Raw genomic sequence first — 23,188 nt, forward strand, 5'->3', positions numbered from 1 at the left:
AAGCGTAGGCAGATAAGGCATTAGGTTCAAGAGCTGAAAGGAAGTACACCAGATTGAAGAGTGCTCACAGGGTACCTGATGCCAGACTGCAAGGAAAGAGCCCAGCCTTTAGGTCCTTGTTTAGCCCTCACTTCCAAATAAAGCAAGTTGCAAGACCAGTCCTAACATCCAGCAGCAGAAAGCTTCCTTCCTTCAGGAAAATCCAGTAAAGTCATCTTTCTGTGACTTCTTGCTAAAAGGGCCAGCTTTCTCCTGAAGTCCCTGCTGTTAGAGAAGACTTGTAAAGGCTGCGATGGCATTGTACAAAGGAAAAGGTTGTTAGAATAAAAATGTGAGTCCATGTTCATCCAGATATCCCTGCAGGAGTTAATTCCCCTCCCTGAGTGTTAAATTCTTCACCTGGCAAATGTGGTAGGCACACGGAAAAGCAAAAGATTTGTTTCTAAAAGAATTATTTTCTCTGTTCCTTCTTTACTTCATACTTTCAATTAAAAAACTTAGCGATAAAATCACAATCTGGTCTACCTGCTTTCCATACTGTCTGAGTAACATGATAAAGTCATCTTTAGAAACATAAACACACTGGTTTCAAGATGACACCCTCTAGGGTCTTGGCTGCCAGTCTGATCCAGGAACGCATAGTCACCATCCTAATGCCAGGCAGTGTCTTTGCCAGCATCCACTGCCCATGTTCTATTTGATTCTCTCAGGAGATAATACTTTCCTTTCTAAAATGTACACTTTTTGCACCAAACAATGATGAGTATATGGCTAGGTCTTCAGTTGACTCACTACCTGAACAATCTGCTTCTTATTATTTCTCCAAAACTGAATTAACTCACATAATTTTGTGTCAAGGCACCAGAACTCTTTGTTGCATAAAAAATTTAGAAGATATCACCCAACTCCGGCATGAAAGTTCTCCTGGAATATCATCAGCCTTTCAGCTAAACATGAAAGCCATTCAGTATTGCCCCTGTAGGAGTCAAATTCTTAAGTATTTATAACTTAATAAATTATAATCCAGAGCTCTGTTGGCAAGTTAACTTTGTTCCAGCCCTTACTGTTGTGGAGACTCCCAAATTTACTTCATGTTGGACACTGCCAAGAAAGTGTTCAAAGCACTTCACGCTTAAAGTCACATTTGCCCTCTTTCATATCCACATGAGAGACTGAGCCCTATTTCACTCTTGTTTAAATTTTATTATTGTACTTATTAGTAATAAACCAAGGGAACTAGGATAACAAAGGGAAAAGTTCAGGCTAAGTAACTTCTTCCTTATGAATTAAAACACGTATGAACACTTGAGTTACCCCCCCCCCCATCCTAATGTACAAATAAGCTACATCATACAGTCCATAGAACACTGTGAGCCGCTGATACCAGGAGCCAGGCAAAGGACCCCAGTTGTGTGAAGTCCCAGGCTGATCTGGGTCTAGATGACCAGCTTCTCCACGCTGAGTGTACTTGTGGTTTCATCCTCTTCATTCGACCCAAAATAGCCTGGGAGGTCCAGCATCCTCTGCTCTGCCTCGGTGAGGCCGAATGACGTATTGTCATAGAAGGCGAACTCAGGCTGGGCTGGGAAGCTCTGACACTTGTCTTTCCTACACTGAGAAGGGCTCAGAGGGCTCACCCTCTGGTAGCTCTCTTTGGGGGCCGTGGGAGAAGGCTGCTTCCTCGAGACACTCCTGTGACTGGGGGACGGGCCCCTCCGGGCTCTGTGCAGCTCCGTTCTCTCACCGCCCGCCATGAATCCTGCCTGGCAATCCCCCAGGTCTGGTTTCCTCGCGGGCGGCCCCAGGCTGTAGGATTTAGGGGGAGGGCTTAATGGACCTCTGGTTGTACCTACCCCGTGGAAATGGTCTGGTTTCTCAGGGGACGGAGCAGCGCCTCGACTCTGAGGCCGAGATCGCTCTTCCGCCTGGTCCCAGGTCTGCGTCCTGGAACCGTAGGCCGGGGCCTGCCGTGGGGTCAGGGTGGACATGCTCCGCTCCCGGAACGGCCGCGCCTGCCTGGCTTCGTGGAAGCTCGCGGTCCTCCTGAAGTGGGAGCCCCTGGGGTGGCTCCTCTCGGGCAGCGCCCCTCTGCCGCCCGCGTGCCTCAGGGCGGACTTGCGGATCACGGTCTGGCTGGGGCTGACCGCGCAGCTGGCGGCACAGACCGGAAGGTCCAGCCTGGAGGGGGGCCTGGCCGCTACCCCCACCGCCGGCTGCTCCAGAAATGGGGATTTGAGCCGGAACTTGTTGGCCACAGCCTCCTCGGGGCCCTCCAGGTCCAAGGGGGGGACAGCGGCCGCGTCGATGGCCGTGTCGGTCAGGGGACTCTGGGACACGTGGTACACCTTGGTGGTTTCCGTCAGGCCCTTCTTCTTCATCTCCTTGAGCTGCTGCTGGGCGAGGCGGTAGCTGAACAGCGGAGGGATGATCTTCTGGGCGCTGGACTGCACGCTCTCACTGCCCGAGGCGTCGTCCTCCGCGGACAGCGGCCCACCACGCCTGTAGGTCAGGGGGATGCCTGCGTCCCTGGGGCCCCCCACCAGCCCGTCGCCCCCGTCCGAGAAGCTCCCGCGCTGCTCGCTCAGCTCGCAGATGTTCTCCTCGTCGGAGTTCTTCCGGAAGCTGGGGGAGTGGATGGAGCTGTGGCGAGCCGGGGTGCTGCATTTGGGGGCGCGGCCGAACTTCCGCCACAGCGTGATGAGCACCGTGGCGAGGATGATGAACAAGCACAGGGAAATGCCCGTGACCGTCACGACGTTGTTGGACTTCCCGGGGCCCTGGGGCTGAAGAGGAGACGCGCTGGATGGCTGGAGAGCTACGAGGAAAGAAAGAACAGATGGGTATTCCCTAGTAGGGCTCCTCGTGGTTTTACGGCTGGGAGCGGCTGGCTCTGATGCTCTGGCAGTTCTAGAAAGAATGAACAGGGACTCGGATTTCTGGCCTTAGGCACTCGTCCCTGCTGGCAGCTTAAAGCAGACCAGAACACAGGACCCACAGAGAGGAGGTGAGCAGATAAACCACGATCGATCGGGGTGACCCCTGGGCTCGCCAGCTCCTGCTGACAACGTGTCTCAAACGTTCCACTAAGCAGCAGCATAAGGAAAGTTTCCTGGTAAAATCAAGGTTTTCGCTTAAGATAAGGTAAACCCTGGATAGCTATAGTTCAATGTACTTTGAGATGCACAGCAGGAAATTCTACCAAGTTTAAAACCTGTAATGCAAAGTAGTTCAGATAGGTCGTACCTAAATTTTGTATCTTGAGAAATTAATAGGTGAAAATCAGTCTTTAGGCAATGTAATGCAACTCACATTTAATAACCAGGAACTGTCTTTTCCTGAGGGTTGAAGCCTCTGCTTCTCAGTCTGTTTCCAGCTGTCCACTCCCCTTGCTTCCTTCCATGGGACTATTGATTTGTTTTTTGTTTTTTTTTTTCTTCCCTGTTTTCTCCAACTGGCTTGTCCAGGGTCATCAAAATGTCTCATCAAGCCTCAGATGCCACCTGGGGTGCAGCCTGTCCTGCCACTGAAACACTTGGGAACCTGAGACCAGCTAATGCTACCACCCTCCCCTCTCTTTCCTCCTTGTCACTGTCCACCTTGCAAGCCCTTCCAGCCACCTCCTGCACAGTCTTACCAGCACCAGTTCTCTGTGTCATGTCCATGACCATGACCTCCCACTGCCTACCCTCTTGGGTGGAAGCTGTGACACATACTTTGTTTCTAAGCAAACGGGACCAGCAGCAGGGACAGTTCCTCACTCTCCCCATTCCTGATTGCCATTTTCAACTAACTCTTTTACCTCCATACAAAATTATTTTAATTGATCAATCTTAATTTTAATTAATTCTTTAAAAAATCTGTCTATATATACTGCATCTCCATGACTTACTTATTTTGTAACTATAAGTTTGTCCTTCCTAATCTCCTTTATTTTGCCCATCCAACCTACCCACTTCGTTCAGGCAACCACCAGTTTATTCTCTGTGTTTAAGAGTCTGTTTTTTATTTGTTTTGCTTTGTTTTTAGATTCCACAATAAATGAAATTATATGGTATTTGTCTTTCTCTTTCTGACTCACTTCACTTAGCATAATACCCTCTAGGTCCATCTATGTTGTGGCACATGACAAGGTCTCATCCTTTTTATGGCTGGGCAATATTCCATTGTCTATTTACACCATCTCTTCTTCATTCATTCAGCTATTGATGGGCACTTGGGTTGCTTCCACAGCTTGGCTATTGTAAATGATGCTCCAATAAGCCTAGGGGTGCATATATCTTTTAGGATTAGTGTTTTCATGTTGGGGGTAAACAGCCAGTCATGGATTACTAATCATATGGTATTTCCATTTTTAATTTTTTGAAGAACTTCCATGCTATTTTCTGCAGTGGTTGCACCAATTTACATTCCCACCAACAGTGCACAAGGGTTCTCTTTTCTCTACATCCTCACCAACACTTATAATTTCTTGTCTTTTTCATACTGGCCATTCTGACTACTGTGAGGTTGATATCTCATCGCCATTTTTATTTGCACTTCCCTGATGGTTAGTGATGCTGAACACCTTTGCATGGGCCTGTTGGCCATCTCTATGTCTTCTCTGGAAAACCATCTACTCATATCCTCCACCCATTTTTAATTGGATTGCTTGTGTGGTGTTGAATTGGAAAAGTTCTTTATATTTTTTGGATATTAACTCCTTACTGGACATATCATTTGCAAGTATCTTCTTCCAATCAGTAGGTTGCCCTTTTGTGTTGTTGGCGGTTTCCTCTGCTATGCAAAAACTTTTTCTTTGGGTGCAGTCCCAATTGTTTATTTTTGCATTCGTTTCCCTTCCCTGAGGAAAAATATATCCATAAATATGTCACTAGGGGTAATATCCAAGGTGTCTTCTACTCTTTTGATACCCATGCCATCTACTCAAACCATCCACCTACTCCCCTCTCAATACTGTCATCTCCCAACCTCATGGCAGCCATCAGTCTCTAGCACCCGGGTCTCAGTCTTCCTCATCATCCCCTAGCAAGGCCTATCTGGGCAACGTCACTGTCCATTCAACATATCATACCTTCCCATTGTCTGCAACTGCTCCTCTTCCAAAATCTTAAACTTCATAGCTCACTTTTGAGCAGTATCCTCCCCTCTCACTTACTCATCATTATTACACTTACCCCACACTCACGATCCATCACACAAACCATTCTCCTGCCAATAAGCTCAACTGTCTGACCTCTAGTACTGAGACATACCCCTTTCCCTACTCTATACCAAAAGTCCATCCCTAGATTAACAAGACATGTGAATTATTAGCTGCTGCACCCAGGGCCTGAGCCCTGGTGGAGAAAATAACATACCCATGCAGGCCAACACCTCTATATACTGACAGCCCCCAAACCTGACCGCCTGCAAATTGTTAAATGGGTTCCTAAGCAACTCATTTCCATCCCCTACAGGTTTCACCACTTTCCCCAAGCACCCTACATACCCTCTTCCTCAGAATTCCACTAGATCACGAAAAAAAACAGAAGCTATCAGGCAAGTGTACCCCTCCCCCAGCTCCTTCTGCTGTCTTCTCCCCAATAAACTTAGGATCAGCCACACTTCTATTCACTTCTTTCCCTATGGAATTAGTGGAGAAGTATCTTCCTACAAAGGCAAGTCTACCAAGTGCTCTCTAGGTCACCCTTCTCTGGGGGATCAAGGCTCTGTACCAATTATCTCCAGCTTCTCCTCTATGCAGCTCCACATAAACATGTTTAAGCTCTTCTTACTTTAAGAAGAACTTTCTAGAACTCTCATATCTTGTTCCTGGTCTTCCTAGCCAAGCTTACAAAAAAAGGAGTCTGCATTTGCTGACTTACTGCGTCCACATCACCTCTGATTCCTGCAACCTGCCTCCAGGATTCCAGTGAAATGGCTTCTGCTAATGTCATTAATCACCTAATAGCTAAATTCAAAGAAGTTTTGTCTGGATATTCCTTGACCTCTGCAGTATAGGCTACTGCCCAACACTTCCTCTGACTTTTTCTCTTCTTGGTTTCAATGATAGTACTCCTTTGGAGAGAAGAACAGGAATTTTGAAGCAAGGAGATCTAGATCTCAACCTGGGTCCCTTAGCTCTGCTCTCTCCAATGATGTCCTACAAACACCTTCACCTCCACATGCCCAAGACTCAACAATTTTCCCTCAGAATCTGTGCCTCATCCAATATATCCAATCTCAAGGAAATGGCACAGGTGTCCACGCAGTTGTCAGTACTAGAATCCTGGTTTTCAACTTTGATTCTTCCCTCTTCATCACTCACCATATCCAGAGTCTTTGAGTTCTTGTCTCCTCTGCATCCCTGCAGCCATTCATTTTTCACTGGGTTGCTGAAAAACTTAATGGCCTTGCTGCTGCCACTCCTAGCCCTTCCGATGTATTCTCCACACTACAGCTGAGAGGCATCCCTCTGAAATACAGGGCAAAGCTTCAAGGCCCCTCAGGATCAGACTCCTGCCACCTGCTCAGGTTCCTTTCTTACCACTCCCTCCTGGCACACTATGCTCTAGACACATCAATTTCAGTTCTCTGGGTCTCTTAATGTGCCATCTTCTTCTGTGCTTTTATCCATGGCTCCCTTTGCTGAAGTTCCCTTTCTCACTTAGCTCACCTAGGCGGCACCTATTCTGCTTTCACACTTTAGATCAAATATCACCACCTCCAAGAAAGGAGTTGTTCCCAGCATGAATTTTCACCCCTGCAAGTTTCCTGAGCAAGCTGTGGATATCTTTCTCACTGCAGGCTCTACAATGTACTGTATATTATGCCTTTTTACATGCCTGCTGAGCAACTATGTCATAAGCACATTCCAGACAGGAACAAGTCTTATCTAGATATTCCTAGCCCCAGTCGCAATAACTTACACACAGTTGGTATCCAATAAATGTTAGGTTAATTCGGAGGAGTCAAGATGGCGGAGAAGTAGCAGGCTGAGACTACTTCGGGTAGCGGGAGATCAGCTAAATAGCTTATCTAAAGATTGCAAACACCTACAAATCCAACGGGAGATTGAAGAGAAGAAGAACAGCAACTCTAGAAACAGAAAATCAACCACTTTCTGAAAGGTAGGACTGGCGGAAAAGTGAATCCAAAGCGACGGGAAGATAGACCGCGGGGGGAGGGGCCGGCGAGCAGGGGAGCAACGGAGCAAAATCAGGACTTTTAAAAGTCTGTTCCGCTGAGGGACATCGCTCCAGAGGCTTAACTGGGGTGAAGCCCAGGCGGGGTCAGCGCGGCCTCAGGTCCCACAGGGTCGCAGAAGGATCGGGGGTGTCTGAGTGTCGCAGAGCTTACCGGTATTAGAACGGGGAAGCCGGCTACAGAGACAGAGCCGAGGAGTGACTCTCAGCTCGGGGTTGCCTTGAACCGGTGCAGGCTCGGTCAGCTCGGAGCGCGGCCGAGGCCAGGGTGACGGGAGTCATTGGGCGCTGTTCTCTGAGGGCGCACTGAGGAGTGGGGCCCCGGGCTCTCGGCTCCTCTGGGCCAGAGACCGGGAGGCCGCCATCTTCATTCCCGTCCTCCGGACTCTACGGAAAGCGCTCAGGGAACAAAAGCTCCCGAAAGCAAACCCGAGCCGATGACTCAGCGCGGCCCCGGGTAAGGGCGGTGCAACTCCGCCTGGGGCAAAGACACTTGAGAATCACTACAACAGGCCCCTCCCCCAGAAGATCAAGCTGGGAAACCCAGCCAGGACCAAGTTCATCTACCCAGGAGTACAGTTTCAATACCAAGGAGAGCGGCGGAATTCCAGAGGAGAAGAAAGCAAAGCACGGAACTCATGGCTTTCTCCCCATGATTTTTGAGCCTTGCAGTTAATTTAATTTTTTTTTCTTTTTCAATTTTTTTTTCTTTTTCTCTTCTTCTGCTAAATTTTTTTAACTTTTACCGTTTCCTTTTTTAACGTTTTTTAAATAGTTTATCTAATATATATATACTTTTTCCTCTTTTTATATTTTTTCTTTATCGGCTTTCTTTTTTAAATAGTTTCTTTTTTTTTTTTTTTTCTTTTTGAACCCCTTTTTATCCCCTTTCTCCCCCCTCACAATTTGGGATCTCTTCTGATTTGGCTAAAGCATATTTTCCTGGGGTTGTTGCCACCCTTTTAGTATTTTACTTGCTCCTTCATAAACTCTTATCTGGACAAAATGACAAGGCGGAAAAATTCACAACAAAAAAAAGAACAAGAGGCAGTACCAAAGGCTAGGGACCTAATCAATACAGACATTGGTAATATGTCAGATATAGAGTTCAGAATGACGATTCTCAAGGTTCTAGCCGGGCTTGAAAAAGGCATGGAAGATATTAAAGCAACCCTCTCGGGAGATATAAAAGCCCTTTCTGGAGAAATAAAAGAACTAAAATCTAACCAAGTTGAAATCAAAAAAGCTATTAATGAGGTGCAATCAAAAATGGAGGCTCTCACTGCTAGGATAAATGAGGCAGAAGAAAGAATTAGCGATATAGAAGACCAAATGACAGAGAATAAAGAAGCTGAGCAAAAGAGGGACAAACAGCTACTGGACCACGAGGGGAGAATTCGAGAGATAAGTGACACCATAAGACGAAACAACATTAGAATAATTGGGATTCCAGAAGAAGAGGAAACAGAGAGGGGAGCAGAAGGTATATTGGAGAGAATTATTGGAGAGAATTTCCCCAATATGGCAAAGGGAACAAGCATCAAAATCCAGGAGGTTCAGAGAACCCCCCTCAAAATCAATAAGAATAGGTCCACACCCCGTCACCTAATAGTAAAATTTACAAGTCTTAGTGACAAAGAAAAGATCCTGAAAGCAGCCCGGGAAAAGAAGTCTGTAACATACAATGGTAAAAATATTAGATTGGCAGCAGACTTATCCACAGAGACCTGGCAGGCCAGAAAGAGCTGGCATGATATATTCAGAGTACTAAACGAGAAAAACATGCAGCCAAGAATACTATATCCAGCTAGGCTATCATTGAAAATAGAAGGAGAGATTAAAAGCTTCCAGGACAAACAAAAACTGAAAGAATTTGCAAACACCAAACCAGCTCTACAGGAAATATTGAAAGGGGTCCTCTAAGCAAAGAGAGACCCTAAAAGTAGTAGATCAGAAAGAAACAGAGACAATATACAATAACAGTCACCTTACAGGCAATACAATGGCACTAAATTCATATCTCTCAATACTTACCCTGAATGTTAATGGGCTAAATGCCCCAATCAAAAGACACAGGGTATCAGAATGGATAAAAAAACAAAAACCATCTATATGTTGCCTATAAGAAACTCATCTTAAACCCGAAGACACCTCCAGGTTTAAAGTGAGGGGGTGGAAAAGAATTTACCATGCTAATGGACATCAGAAGAAAGCAGGAGTGGCAATCCTTATAGCAGATCAATTAGATTTTAAGCCAAAGACTATAATAAGAGATGAGGAAGGACACTATATCATACTCAAAGGAACTGTCCAATAAGAAGATCTAACAATTTTAAATATCTATGCCCCTAACGTGGGAGCAGCCAACTATATAAACCAATTAATAACAAAATCAAAGAAACACATCGACAAGAATACAATAATAGTAGGGGATTTTAACACTCCCCTCACTGAAATGGACAGATCATCCAAGCAAAAGATCAACAAGGAAATCAAGGCCTTAAATGACACACTGGACCAGATGGACATCACAGATATATTCAGAACATTTCATCCCAAAGCAACAGAATACACATTCTTCTCTAGTGCACATGGAACATTCTCCAGAATAGATCACATTCTTGGTCCTAAATCAAGTCTCAACCGGTATCAAAAGATTGGGATCATTCCCTGCATATTTTCAGACCACAATGCTCTAAAGCTAGAACTCAATAACAAGAGAAAATTTGGAAAGAACCCAAATACATGGAGACTAAACAGCATCCTTCTAAAGAATGAATGGGTCAACCAGGAAATTAAAGAAGAATTGAAAAAATTTATGGAAACAAATGATAATGAAAACACAACGGTTCAGAATCTGTGGGACACAACAAAGGCAGTCCTGAGAGGAAAATATATAGCGGTACAAGCCTTTCTCAAGAAACAAGAAAGGGCTCAGGTACACAACCTAACCCTACACCTAAAGGAGCTGGAGAAAGAACAAGAAAGAAACCCTAAACCCAGCAGGAGAAGAGAAATCATAAGATTAGAGTAGAAATCAATGAAATAGAAACCAAAAAAACAATAGAACAAATCAACGAAACTAGGAGCTGGTTCTTTGAAAGAATTAATAAGATTGATAAACCCCTGGCCAGACTTATCAAAAAGAAAAGAGAAAGGACCCAAATAAATAAAATCATGAATGAAAGAGGAGAGATCACAACGAACACCAAAGAAATACAGACAATTATAAGAACATACTATGAGCAACTCTACGCCAACAAATTGGACAATCTGGAAGAAATGGATGCATTCCTAGAGACATATAAACTACCACAACTGAACCAGGAAGAAATAGAAAGCCTGAACAGACCCATAACCAGTAAGGAGATTAAAACAGTCATCAAAAATCTCCAAACAAACAAAAGCCCAGGGCCAGACGGCTTCCCGGGGGAATTCTACCAAACATTTAAAGAAGAACTAATTCCTATTCTCCTGAAACTGTTCCAAAAAATAGAAATAGAAGGAAAACTTCCAAACTCATTTTATGAGGCCAGCATCACCTTGATCCCAAAACCAGACAAGGATCCCAACAAAAAAGAGAACTACAGACTAATATCCTTGATGAACACAGATGCAAAAATTCTCGCCAAAATACTAGCCAATAGGATTCAACAGTACATTAAAAGGATTATTCACCACGACCAAGTGGGATTTATTCCAGGGCTGCAAGGCTGGTTCAACATCCGCAAATCAATCAATGTGATACAACACATTAATAAAAGAAAGAACAAGAACCATATGATACTCTCCATAGATGCTGAAAAAGCATTTGACAAAGTACAGCATCCCTTCCTGATCAAAACTCTTCAAAGTGTAGGGATAGATGGCACATACCTCAATATTATCAAAGCCATCTATGAAAAACCCACCGCAAATATCATTCTCAATGGAGAAAAACTGAAAGCTTTTCCGCTAATGTCAGGAACACGGCAGGGATGTCCATTATCACCACTGCTATTCAACATAGTACTAGAAGTCCTAGCCTCAGCAATCAGACAACGAAAGGAAATTAAAGGCATCCAAATCAGCAAAGAAGAAGTCAAACTATCACTCTTCGCAGATGATATGATACTCTATGTGGAAAACCCAAAAGACTCCACTCCAAAACTGCTAGAACTTGTACAGGAATTCAGTAAAGTGTCAGGATATAAAATCAATGCACAGAAATCAATTGCATTTCTCTACACCAACAACAAGATAGAAGAAAGAGAAATTAGGGAGTCCATCCCATTTACAATTGCACCCAAAACTATAAGATACCTAGGAATAAACCTAACCAAAGAGACTAAGAATCTATACTCAGAAAACTATAAAGTACTCATGAAAGAAATTGAGGAAGACACAAAGAAATGGAAAAATGTTCCATGCTCCTGGATTGGAAGAATAAATATTGTGAAAATGTCTATGCTACCTAAAGCAATCTACACATTTAATGCAATTCCTATCAAAGTACCATCCATTTTTTTCAAAGAAATGGAACAAATAATCCTAAAATTTATATGGAACCAGAAAAGACCTCGAATAGCCAAAGGAATATTGAAAAAGAAAGCCAAAGTTGGTGGCATCACAATTCCGGACTTCAAGCTCTATTACAAAGCTGTCATCATCAAGACAGCATGGTACTGGCACAAAAACAGACACATAGATCAATGGAACAGAATAGAGAGCCCAGAAATGGACCCTCAACTCTATGGTCAACTCATCTTCGACAAAGCAGGAAAGAATATCCAATGGAAAAAAGACAGTCTCTTCAATAAATGGTGTTGGGAAAATTGGACAACCACATGCAGAAAAATGAAATTGGATCATTTCCTTACACCACACACGAAAATAGACTCAAAATGGATGAAGGATCTCAATGTGAGAAAGGAATCCATCAAAATCCTCGAGGAGAACACAGGCAGCAACCTCTTCGACCTCAGCCACAGCAACATCTTCCTAGGAACATCACCAAAGGCAAGGGAAGCAAGGGCAAAAATGAACTTTTGGGATTTTATCAAGATCAAAAGCTTTTGCACAGCAAAGGAAACAGTTCACAAAACCAAAAGACAACTGACAGAATGGGAGAAGATATTTGCAAATGACATATCAGATAAAGGGCTAGTGTCCAAAATCTATAAAGAACTTAGCAAACTCTACACCCAAAGAACAAATAATCCAATCAAGAAATGGGCAGAGGACATGAACAGACATTTCTGCAAAGAAGACATCCAGATGGCCAACAGACACATGAAAAAGTGCTCCATATCACTCGGCATCAGGGAAATACAAATCAAAACCACCATGAGATATCATCTCACACCAGTCAGAATGGCTAAAATTAACAAGTCAGGAAATGACAGATGCTGGCGAGGATGCGGAGGTAGGGGAACCCTCCTACACTGTTGGTGGGAATGCAAGCTGGTGCAACCACTCTGGAAAACAGCATGGAGGTTCCTCAAAATGTTGAAAATAGAACTACCCTATGACCCAGCAATTGCACTGCTGGGTATTTACCCTTAAGATACAAACGTAGTGATCCGAAGGGGCACGTGCACCCGAATGTTTATAGCAGCAATGTCTACAATAGCCAAACTATGGAAAGAACCTAGATGTCCATCTACAGACGAATGGATAAAGAAGAGGTGGTATATATACACAATGGAATACTATGCAGCCATCAAAAGAAATGAAATCTTGCCATTTGCGACGACGTGGATGGAACTAGAGGGTATCATGCTTAGCGAAATAAGTCAATCAGAGAAAGACAACTATCATATGATCTCCCTGATATGAGGGAGAGGAGATGCAACATGGGGGGTTGAGGGGGTAGGAGAAGAGTAAATGAAACAAGATGGGATTGGGAGGGAGACAAACCATAAGTGACTCTTAATCTCACAAAACAAACTGAGGGTTGATGGGGGGAGGGGGTTGGGAGAGGGGGGTGGGGTTATGGATATTGGGGAGGGTATGTACTATGGTGAGTATTGTAGTAGTAGTAGTAGTAGTAGTATGCTGTGAAGTGTGTAAACCTGGCGATTCGCAGACCTGTACCCCTGGGGATAAAAATATATGTTTATAAAGCTTTAAAAAAAAGAAAAGAAAAGAAAAAAGAAAGGATCAATACCCAAGTTTTGTAGCAACATGGACGGGACTGGAAGAGATTATGCTGAGTGAAATAAGTCAAGCAGAGAGAGTCAATTATCATATGGTTTCACTTATTTGTGGAGCATAACAAATAGCATGGAGGACAAGGGGAGATGGAGAGGAGAAGGGAGTTGAGGGAAATTGGAAGGGGAGGTGAACCATGAGAGACTATGGACTCTGAAAAACGATCTGAGAATTTTGAAGGGGTGGGGGGTGGGAGGTTGGGGGCACCAGGTGGTGGGTATTGTAGAGGGCACGGATTGCATGGAGCACTGGGTGTGGTGCAAAAATAATGAATACTGTTATGCTGAAAAAAAATAATGAATACTGTTATGCTGAAAAAATAAAAAATTAAAATAAATGTTAGGTTAATTCATTTAAAAAGGGAATAGCAAAATGATTGATATCCCACCGGATGGAACATGGGTGTAATGGCGATGGATTCTCCCACTCCTGTTTGAATAAGACGGTCAAACTAACATAGAACTTGATGCAGACATTCTTTCAAAGACAAACAAAACTCCCAACTTGCAACCAAGTGAACACCGTTGGATGGTGAAAGATTTGTTTCCTGACTTGTCACTTCTTCCGTGTGCAGTGGTGGCTTATGTCCATGGGAGCAGCAATGCATGATGGACCTCTTTACTTAGCTGTTAGCCTTCACTGGGGCTGGCTCCTCAAAAACATGGCTGGAGAAAAGCCCGAGAGCTGCTGACCTTAGCCCTCTCTGCTTCATCAACTCCCTCCTTCACCTGAAGTAAAGGAGCTTTCTTGATGCTAAGCAGACTGAGAACAGATTTTAACATTTCCAAACAGTGTGAAATAGATTAAATAGGGAGAAGAACACTTGGAAGAAATGATCATTTTTATCCACGTAAACATTACTCTAAGGACCACTTACATTAGAAGTAGGCATGCCTATAGCACTTAACCTTTTGCTAATTTATAATATATAACTTTCTAGTTTCCATTGAGTATTAAAGAATTAGGACATCAGAACATGAAATAATTTCACATATCCTCAAAAATGATTATTAATTCTAGGGTGTGGATGCTTCCAGAAAATTAAACTGGCCTGTGTAGAAACGCAAGATATTCAAGATAGGTAGCTTAGTATGGGTCAGATCTAGTCCTCTGCTTTCTAGCTTGTTGATATTGGGCAGGTCAGTTACCCTCTCTATGCTACAGCATCCCAAATAAGTGAGATAATGTATTTAAAGTGCTAGCACATAGCAGTTGGTCATTAAAAGATTGATATTGTTGTCATTTCTAAAATACAGTAGAAGTCAGTGACAATTGACCAAATTCAATTGCATTCATTCATTCATTCATTCATTCATTCATTATGGAACTCTAAATGGAATATCTTTTTTTAAAGATTTTATTTATTTTTGAGAGAGAGAAAGCTCAAATGGGGGCAGGGGATGCAGAGGGAGAAGCAAACTCCCTGCTGACCAGGGAGCCCGATGTGGGACTCGATCCCAGGACCCTGAGATCAGGACCGGAGCTGAAGGCAGACGGTTAACCAACTGAGCCACCCAGGTGCCCTAGATGGAATATCTTAACACAACATGACATCCCAGAATTGAGAGGCATGGGTGTATTTGAAGGTAGTTATGCCCAAGAAAGGAGCTGTGAAAGTGAGGGAGACTTATGAACAAAGAGTAGATGGAGAAGAGAGCCTTAGAAAATAATATGAGCTATAACCAGAGAAAGAAGAGATTCAGGGTGTGGCCAAGGGATTATGAAAGAAGCAGGGCAGACTGAGGGCTAGCACAAGAGCCTAAGTCTGATGAAAAACAGAAGAAGGAACACCCTCAGGATGCTGGAATGAAGGGAACAAGGCCTACAACACTGGCTGGAAAAATGAGCTAGAAAGAATGAATTTCTTCGGCCACAGGCAGGGACACTGGCCAAGATGTTGCTCCCAGGTAGTTTTGGCTAAAAGATGCTCTGAGATCCAAACACAAAAAAACATCTGACTCCTCCAGACCCCAACGGACAAGGAACTAGGTACAGTTTTCTAACTCGAATTGGAAAGTGGAAGAAGTGACAGAAGACTTTATCTTAGGGTCAGGAACAGAGCAAAGGCCAGCAAATTAAGTGCGGGGACTGGCTATAGATCAGTTGGTGAGATGGTATGTGGGAAGAGCAAGGATTCTTATTACTGTGACCTGTAGCAGATGAATGGAATTCAACTCCATAAGCTGAAGCAAACCAAACTAAGCCATATCAGCATCACATCTATAAACCATTTACATCAAATACTCATGGAGCACCTACTGAGTGCCTTCAAGATGTTGAAAGGATGAAGGAAAGGCCACTTTCTAGGTGATGACGAGAAGAAATCTCCCCACCTTCTCCTCCTAGGTAGGGGTAGTAAACATAGGGCCTTCAGAAGATAAGATGGGGTGACTTGCCCCATTTTGACAAATAATGGACTACGTAGTCCCCTCAGGCTTCTCTGAGATGATATGTTCTTCTGCAATTTTGGTGGGGAGAAGTAAAGGAAGGATAAATAAGAAAACAAAAAGAAAACCAAAAATATCTTGGGAAGAAATGATCATCCCCCTGTTCTTGTATTTTTAAAAATGTTTTCAGATGTCTGAATCTTTTAGATAATTTGCCTCTCATTGCCTTATCTTCCACATTGGTCAATCCCCTGTCATCTCACTGACGAGATACTCCCAGTCAGAGACACACTAATGAACACAGTCTTGGTAAAGCCAGCAGTACTAAGAGAATGTCAGTGAATTCAGGTTGCTGATTTTCAGGCGGGCATAGGTTCAACAGTCCCTCTGGGGAAAAATTCCCAAAGAAAGAAGGTACCTACCAGCACACTCCTCCAGGGAACACAGGGAGGTCTCCGAGGACATTCCAGGGCAACCAGGTCTGGAGGGGAAGGAAGTCAGGCACACGCGGCGTCGCTCTCTGACACCATCCCCACACGTGGTACTACATTGGCTCCACGGCTGCCACAGTCCCCAAGTTTCTGCAAGGACATTAGCCATGCTTTTAATGCTAGTTCATTTGAGAATCAGAATTTAACTGCACCCAAATGAAGCAGCAAACTCAAATCTCAGGCCTTCAAGTCAGTAAATAAAAACATGCCCAAAGATGTGGAAAGCTGGAAAGAGTGTTTAATAAGCCTTAAAACAAAAGAAAGCTGTATAATTTACAAAATATTAACCTTTTGGAACCTATCCTAGAGCAAAGCTCACAGGGCAACCAAATGGCCTGAAATGTTAGGAAAGTCAGGCTCCTCTAAGGAAAGACAGGATGCAAACCCAGCTTCCTGGGGTAGACACCAGGCCTCATACAAGCTGGTGAGAAGTCATCTAAAAATATAACGAACTGCTAGAAGCCCATGTGGGCTAGCATGAGAATACAAAAGCCCTGGGAGCCACAAACCCAATGGGAATTTGTACCCACTTGCAGGCTCTTCTTCATGGATCTCACCAAATGCTCACAAGAAGGACTGAGGGTAGGTGCAAGACCAGAGAAAGCCTCCCTTGTGGTGGAGGTCTGAGGCTGGAAGGAGTGGCACTGTGGGAAACACACAAACCTTACCTGGATCCTTCTCCCCATCTGCTCTCCCAACAAGAGCCTCAACCACTGGGGACAAAGCAGAAGCCCTGTCATTCTGAGAGCACCAGTTGAGATATAGTACTTCTAAGGAATGGAAAAAGAAGGAAATCCTTCACCCCTAGAAGGAGCAAAAAAATATACAGGGGCCAGACTATTAGAGAGCTTCTATCACTGGAGAGGGGCAAGATCATCAAGAAGGCCCCATCTCTGACACTCAGGGGCACAGCATTTGTCTAAGACTAAGGATGAACTGGAACAAGAAAAAGCTCTCTAGCTCCCATCACCCAACGCCTACCCTGCAGCATGCTAGTAATTTCCAAGTATCAATAACAACAACCTACTGCTAGCACTGGCAAGAGTGACAGGTGAAAACCTCTCTTATGTGCAGGCTCAAGCCTCAATTGAGGGTGCAACAGAAGCATGGAGGAAAATCCTCTGGTAAGCCAACTCCTACTCTAACTGCAAAGGAACATTAGAAAATTCTAAACTCTGTCATGTCCCGAGGATGGCCATAGCAACAGCAAAACCCCAAACACAGCTTAATTCCTTAGTACATTGACCCAATCCCCACACTAAAGGCCTAGCAAAAACAGGGTATGCCCATTTCCTCACACAAATACTATTTATTGGTGTCTACAGTTCTAAATTAAAATGTCCAACTTTCAACCAAAAATTATGAGACAAAGAAGCAAGGAAAAAAAAACTATCAAGAGATAAAGTAATCAAGAAACCAGCTTCTAATGTGACCCAGATATTGGAACTATCAGAGAGAGAACTTATAATAGCTATGATTAATATTATTATAGCTATGATGAATATTAAAGACTTTAGTGGAAAAGGTTGGCAAGATGAACAGATGAAAAATTTCATTAGAGATTTGTAAATTGAGAAGAGGCAAATGGAATGCTAGAAGTGAAAAACATGGTAACAAGGATGAAGAATGCTTTCTAAGAGAACGCTCATCAGTAGACTCAACGCAGCTAAGGAAATAAAGAGTAAATTTGAATATAGATCAGGAGAAATCACTCAGACTGAGACACAAAGATCAAAAAGAAAGAGTGGATAAAAAAGAATAGAATACCCAAGAGCTGAAGGGCAATATCAAAGAGGCTATCATCCATGTTATTAGAATCCCAGAAGAAAAAAAGAGAATCAAATAATGAACAATAATTCTCCTAAATTAATGAAAGATACTAAGTTAAATCAAGATGCTCAGAAAACATCGGGTAGGATAAAAAAAAACCAAATAAGCAAAAAATTAAACATACTATATTTAAATAGTTAAAAACCAAAACCAGAAAACTTTGAAGGCTGTGGCAGGAAGGGAGGTGAAAGGTGGAAATACATTGCATACAAAAGAATAAAGATTAGAAATACAGTAGGCTTCTTGTCATGCAAGCCAAGGATGATGGAGTAATAACTCTAAAGTAATGAAAGAAAAAAATGACCAAACCAGAATTCTATATCTAGTGAAAGTATCTTCTGAAAATTAAGGAGAAATTGACTTTTTAGAGAAACAAAAATGAATAAAATTAATTACTGGAGATCTTCACCAGAAGAAATGTTAAAAGAAAATCCTTTAGGCAGAAGGAATATGATACCAGAACAAAAACCGTGCATCTGTACAAAGAATTGAAAAGTGCTGGAAATGGCATTTATAAAGGTAAAGGTAAAATTCATTTTTTTCTTTTTTTTAAATGGTCTAAAATAGAATTGCTAAAGAAAACTAGTATTATGTGTTCACAGCATATATAAAGTAAAATTTATGAGAACAATCACACAAAGAATGGGATTAATGAGTTAGAAATATACTGTTAATAAGGTCCTTATATGACACGTGAAGCAAAATATTATTGCTTAGATAGATCAAGTAAAGGTAGATTATTCAAAGGCAGATCAAGAAAAGTCAAAGATATATACTGCAAACTCTAGGACAACCACTAAAAAATATTTTAAGGTATAAGCCACTAAAAAATATATAAGGTATAAACCTTAAAATTGAATATTCAATTAATACAAAAGAAGGCAGAAACAAGAGGAAAAAGAAACAAAGAATAGATGAAATAGACATAAAACTACCCAGATAGTCAATGATATATTCTAATAGGATTGTATGGTGACAGACGGTAAGTGCACTTGTGGTGAGCCTAACGTAATACATAGAGAAGTTAAATCACTACGTTGTATACCTGAAACGAATGTTAACATTGTGTGTTGACTATATCCAATTAAAAAAAATTTTAATAAAAAAACTTACCTTAAATATAATATACAAATAGGTTAAAAGTAAGCAGATGAGAGAAGTTATACCTGTGAACATGAATTAAAAGAAACCTGGCGTAGCTATATTAATATCAGACAGGGTAAACTGCAGAAGAAGAAATACTACCAGGGATAAAGAGAGACATTACATAATGATAAAAGGATCAATTAAGCAAGGAGCTTGACAATGCTAAATGGGGATGCACCTAACAGCAGAGCTTCAAAATACATACAAAATACTCCCAGAACAGTTATTACTGACTGACACATGCAAACAGCTCTTCCAAGAATATACTGAATCACTGCCAGATTGAATAATTAAACAGTTCCCTATAAAAAATTATCTTAAGACCCTTCTCTATCAGTACCCATCCAACCTCAAGACTCAAGTCATTGCACCCCTAGGCACAAAAACACCCTCTGTATAAAAGTCTTTCTTCATGCTTTATGGACAAAAACTCGATACAGTCAAAGGTATAGAAAGCACTACAAAGACATAAGGAGAGCACATAGAGCAAATATATTCTCAGGTAATCCAAGTGGTGCAATCTTTGGAGTGAGTCATGGAATATGAGTTCTTCATAGCAATTAAAAGTCTCTGGGATTTTCACAGGAGTGTGAGCATTACAAACCACCGTGCTGGACCAACATCAACTGAGGTGTGGTAATTATGTTCCATCCAGAGGTCCAACTGAACACAATATTGGTTCTGTGTCTTCAGATCACACTACAGCTCCTCAGATGGAAGAACAATGGGTCCACTTTGTCCTTACGCTTCGGAGCTATTCAGACACTAAGCCCCCCATGCTTGCAAAGCTCTGGGACACTCATATTAAAGCCTCTATGAGTTAAAGTTTAGTGATTGATTTTTGAAAAATCGACTGGAAATTCTACCACTGAGAAATCTCAATTGAAAGTTAAGCCAATGCATAGTTTATCCTTATGTTCATATTAAGACCACAAAAGGCAGAACTGTAAATACTAAGAATCTTTCTGTTATTCTTTCTTAACTCTTGTTTACTTCACATAAATGTAATTTACATAAATATATAGAGTTAGTTGTCAACCGAAAAACAAAAATTCCAATTAGTAGTGGCCAGAAAAAAAATCAAGTTTTAGTAAAAGCATGAATCTTAATGTCAAAATTTACATTTTGAAATGTTGTGCCCTTTTCCTTTGGAAGTAAAATCATGACTTGTAGGACAATCAGTAATAAAAAATAAAGAAACATTTAAGCTACACCTTATGCCCTTTTATTTCTAAATGAAATTAACTGAACAGGAAACAAAGGAAATCACTCAAAGCAATTAACTAATTTAATAAGGCAATTTTTAAAAAAATACCTTGAGTAATTCTATCTGTTCCCTGAAGCTTTCTACCAATAACTTTTTTTTTTTAAGATTATTTATTTATTTATTTCACAGACAGAGATCACAAGTAGGCAGAGAGGCAGGCAGAGAGAGAGAAAGGGATGCAGGCTCCCCTCTGAGCAGAGAGCCTGACACGGGGCTCGATCCCAGGACCCTGAGATCATGACCTGAGCCAAAGGCAGAGGCTTTAACCCACTGAGCCACCCAGGCGCTCCTCATTAGTTTTTAATGCAGTGTTCCATAATTCATTGTTTGAGTATAATACCCAGTGCTCATTGAAATATGGGCCCACCTTAATACCCATCATCAGGCTAAACCATCCCCCAACACCCCCAAACCATGTTTGTTTCCCAGAGCCCATAGTCTCTCATAGCTTGTCTCCCACTCTGATTCCCCCCTCTTCTTTTTTCCTTTCCTTCTCCTAATGTCCTCCATGCTATTCCTTAGGTTCCACATATAAGTGAAACCGTATGATAATTGTCTTTCTCTGCTTGAAATATCACTTAGCATAATCTCCTCCAGTTCCAACCATGTCGATGCTAATGGTGGGTAGTCATCCTTTTTTAGAAATGAAGAGCAAATGACCAATATTCCAAATACTCTTACTTCATGAATGAAAGCTGTTTTGTTTTGCCCTGGTTAAATGTCCATCCAAGCACTCACACTGCATAACAAACCTGTTTGGCCAGGATAAATACCTTTCAGCTACTATAGAGGGTATTAATTCTGAATGAGCAAAATTTGTCTGGAATGGGAAAAGGGAGATTTATTTACATGCCTCAAGACTATCTGAAAGGGGGTGCCTGGGTGGCTCAGTGGGTTAAGCCTCTGCCTTCGGCTCAGGTCATGATCTCAGGGTCCTGGGATCAAGCCCCACATCAGGCTCTCTGCTCAAGAGGGAGCCTGATTCCTCCTCTCTCTCTGCCTGCTTCTCTACCTACTTGTGATCTCTGTCAAATACATAAATAAAATCTTAAAAAAAAAAAAAAAAAAGGTTGGGGGGGCACCTGTGTGGTTCAGTGGGTTAAGTCTCTGCCTTCGGCTCTGGTCGTGATCTCAGGGCCCTGGGATTGAGCCCCGCATCAGGCTCACTGCTCAGCGGGGAGCCTGTTTCCCCCTCTCTGCCTGCCTCTCTGCCTATTTGTGATCTCTCTCTTTCTGCTAAAAATAATAGTAATAATAATAATAAAATCTTAAAAAGAAAAAAAAAAGACTATCTGAAAGAATACTGCCCCTGAAATATTCACACCTAGAAGACAATTTGCTCAAAAACTAAAGCAACTAAGCAAAACATGCTTATAAGAAAGTTTCTATAGGCAAGAGTGAGTAACTAAAAGCAGCAAATGGAGCAAAGTCACCTGGATAAGCAGTTCGGATTTTCTGTGCACAAAAAAAGGCTCCCTTATGCTGGCTGAATCATGCTTATGCCTAAGCCAGTGGATTCCAAAGTGGGTTATGTGTCTCTCAGGAGGGGTGGACAGCACGAGATAAACCAGTGAGATGAGGAGGAAATACTATAACTTCTTTCACTCTAAAAGCTCTATATTGTGTAATACATGAGTTGACGGTTGACTGTACGGGAGGCAGTACAGAATAATGGAAAAAGCCAATCAAGCACCAGTAGTGGTTTAGCCACTTAACCACCATTGACTTAGGGCAAATTACGTAATTTTGTGCCTCAATTTCTTCACCCATGAAAGTGACAAAATAATAAATCCAAACCAAAAGGTTTTTATGAAGATTAAACAGATTAATATTTATAGATCACTTAGAACAGCACCTGGTACAATGTAATCCACTATATAAACATTAGCTTTATTATGTCAGAGGATCACACCCATTATGTCACATATCCTGAAAGGACATTCCTAAGGAATTCCAAAAGAAGAGTTAACTCTTGGGTTTACTGTCTCACTTTCAGAAAACCGTGGAGTATTGAAGCATCTGAGGGTCTGCTTATATGAATTTTTAAAATTATGTTTTCCAGTTTTAGGTAAAGTAACTCACAAAGTTGACAAGTAGCTTAAAAAGATTCTGGAAGACAATTAAAGATAACACACAACCTGTGAATAGAAAGGAAACGACAGGGTTCATAGTTCTCTTGTTCTTAGTAAAAAGCTCTTGTCAGTCATTTTGAAGGAAAAATAAGACCATCTAAGTACAGAAACAAGATAGTCTAAAAATTTAAATTATCAAGGAAACTATTATTAAATATATACACTTTTCATTTATCAAAAAGAAACTAAGTTAAAAATAAAACAACTATGTGACTATGACTTTATACCCTCTATCATTAATTATCAAGTTTTATCCTAAATTTAATTACTCTTCTGTCTGAAACCCTTGGGCAGATGTGCTCAGAATTTAGGATTTCTTAATTTATTTTTATAAGATACTAAGTGCTGTGTCCTATATTACTGTCCTGTATTACTAACACTCCCCTGGCAGGATCTTGGGCAGCATCCCATTACCAAACACATTAATATTTCTGCAGAGAAAAGTAGAAACATTCACACTAAGTAGGATAAATGAAGATCATAAAAAATCATTTGTGGCAACATCTATTATATATCATCTATTATATATAATATATATATTTTCTATTTTATATATATT

At 41.9% G+C, this 23,188-nt stretch overlaps 1 protein-coding gene across 2 annotated transcripts in view; it reads right to left on the bottom strand.

Annotated features, from left to right (window-relative positions):
* Positions 1-1,182: 1,182 nt before the first annotated feature.
* THSD1 (thrombospondin type 1 domain containing 1) overlaps positions 1,183-23,188 on the bottom strand; it is a 34,967-nt gene continuing 12,961 nt past the window's right edge. The window contains exons 4-5 of one of the 2 annotated variants that reach the window (XM_047723293.1): positions 16,186-16,344; positions 1,183-2,815 (exon numbers count right to left, since the gene is read on the bottom strand). In XM_047723293.1, coding sequence (XP_047579249.1) covers positions 1,437-2,815; positions 16,186-16,344 — 1,538 coding nt within the window. In that variant the 3' untranslated portion in view covers positions 1,183-1,436. The remainder of the gene's footprint in view (positions 2,816-16,185; positions 16,345-23,188) is intronic. The other variant, XM_047723294.1, reaches the window with a different exon arrangement.

Source organism: Lutra lutra, chromosome 3, assembly GCF_902655055.1.
Source record: "Lutra lutra chromosome 3, mLutLut1.2, whole genome shotgun sequence".
NCBI classification, from domain to species: Eukaryota; Metazoa; Chordata; class Mammalia; order Carnivora; family Mustelidae; genus Lutra; species Lutra lutra.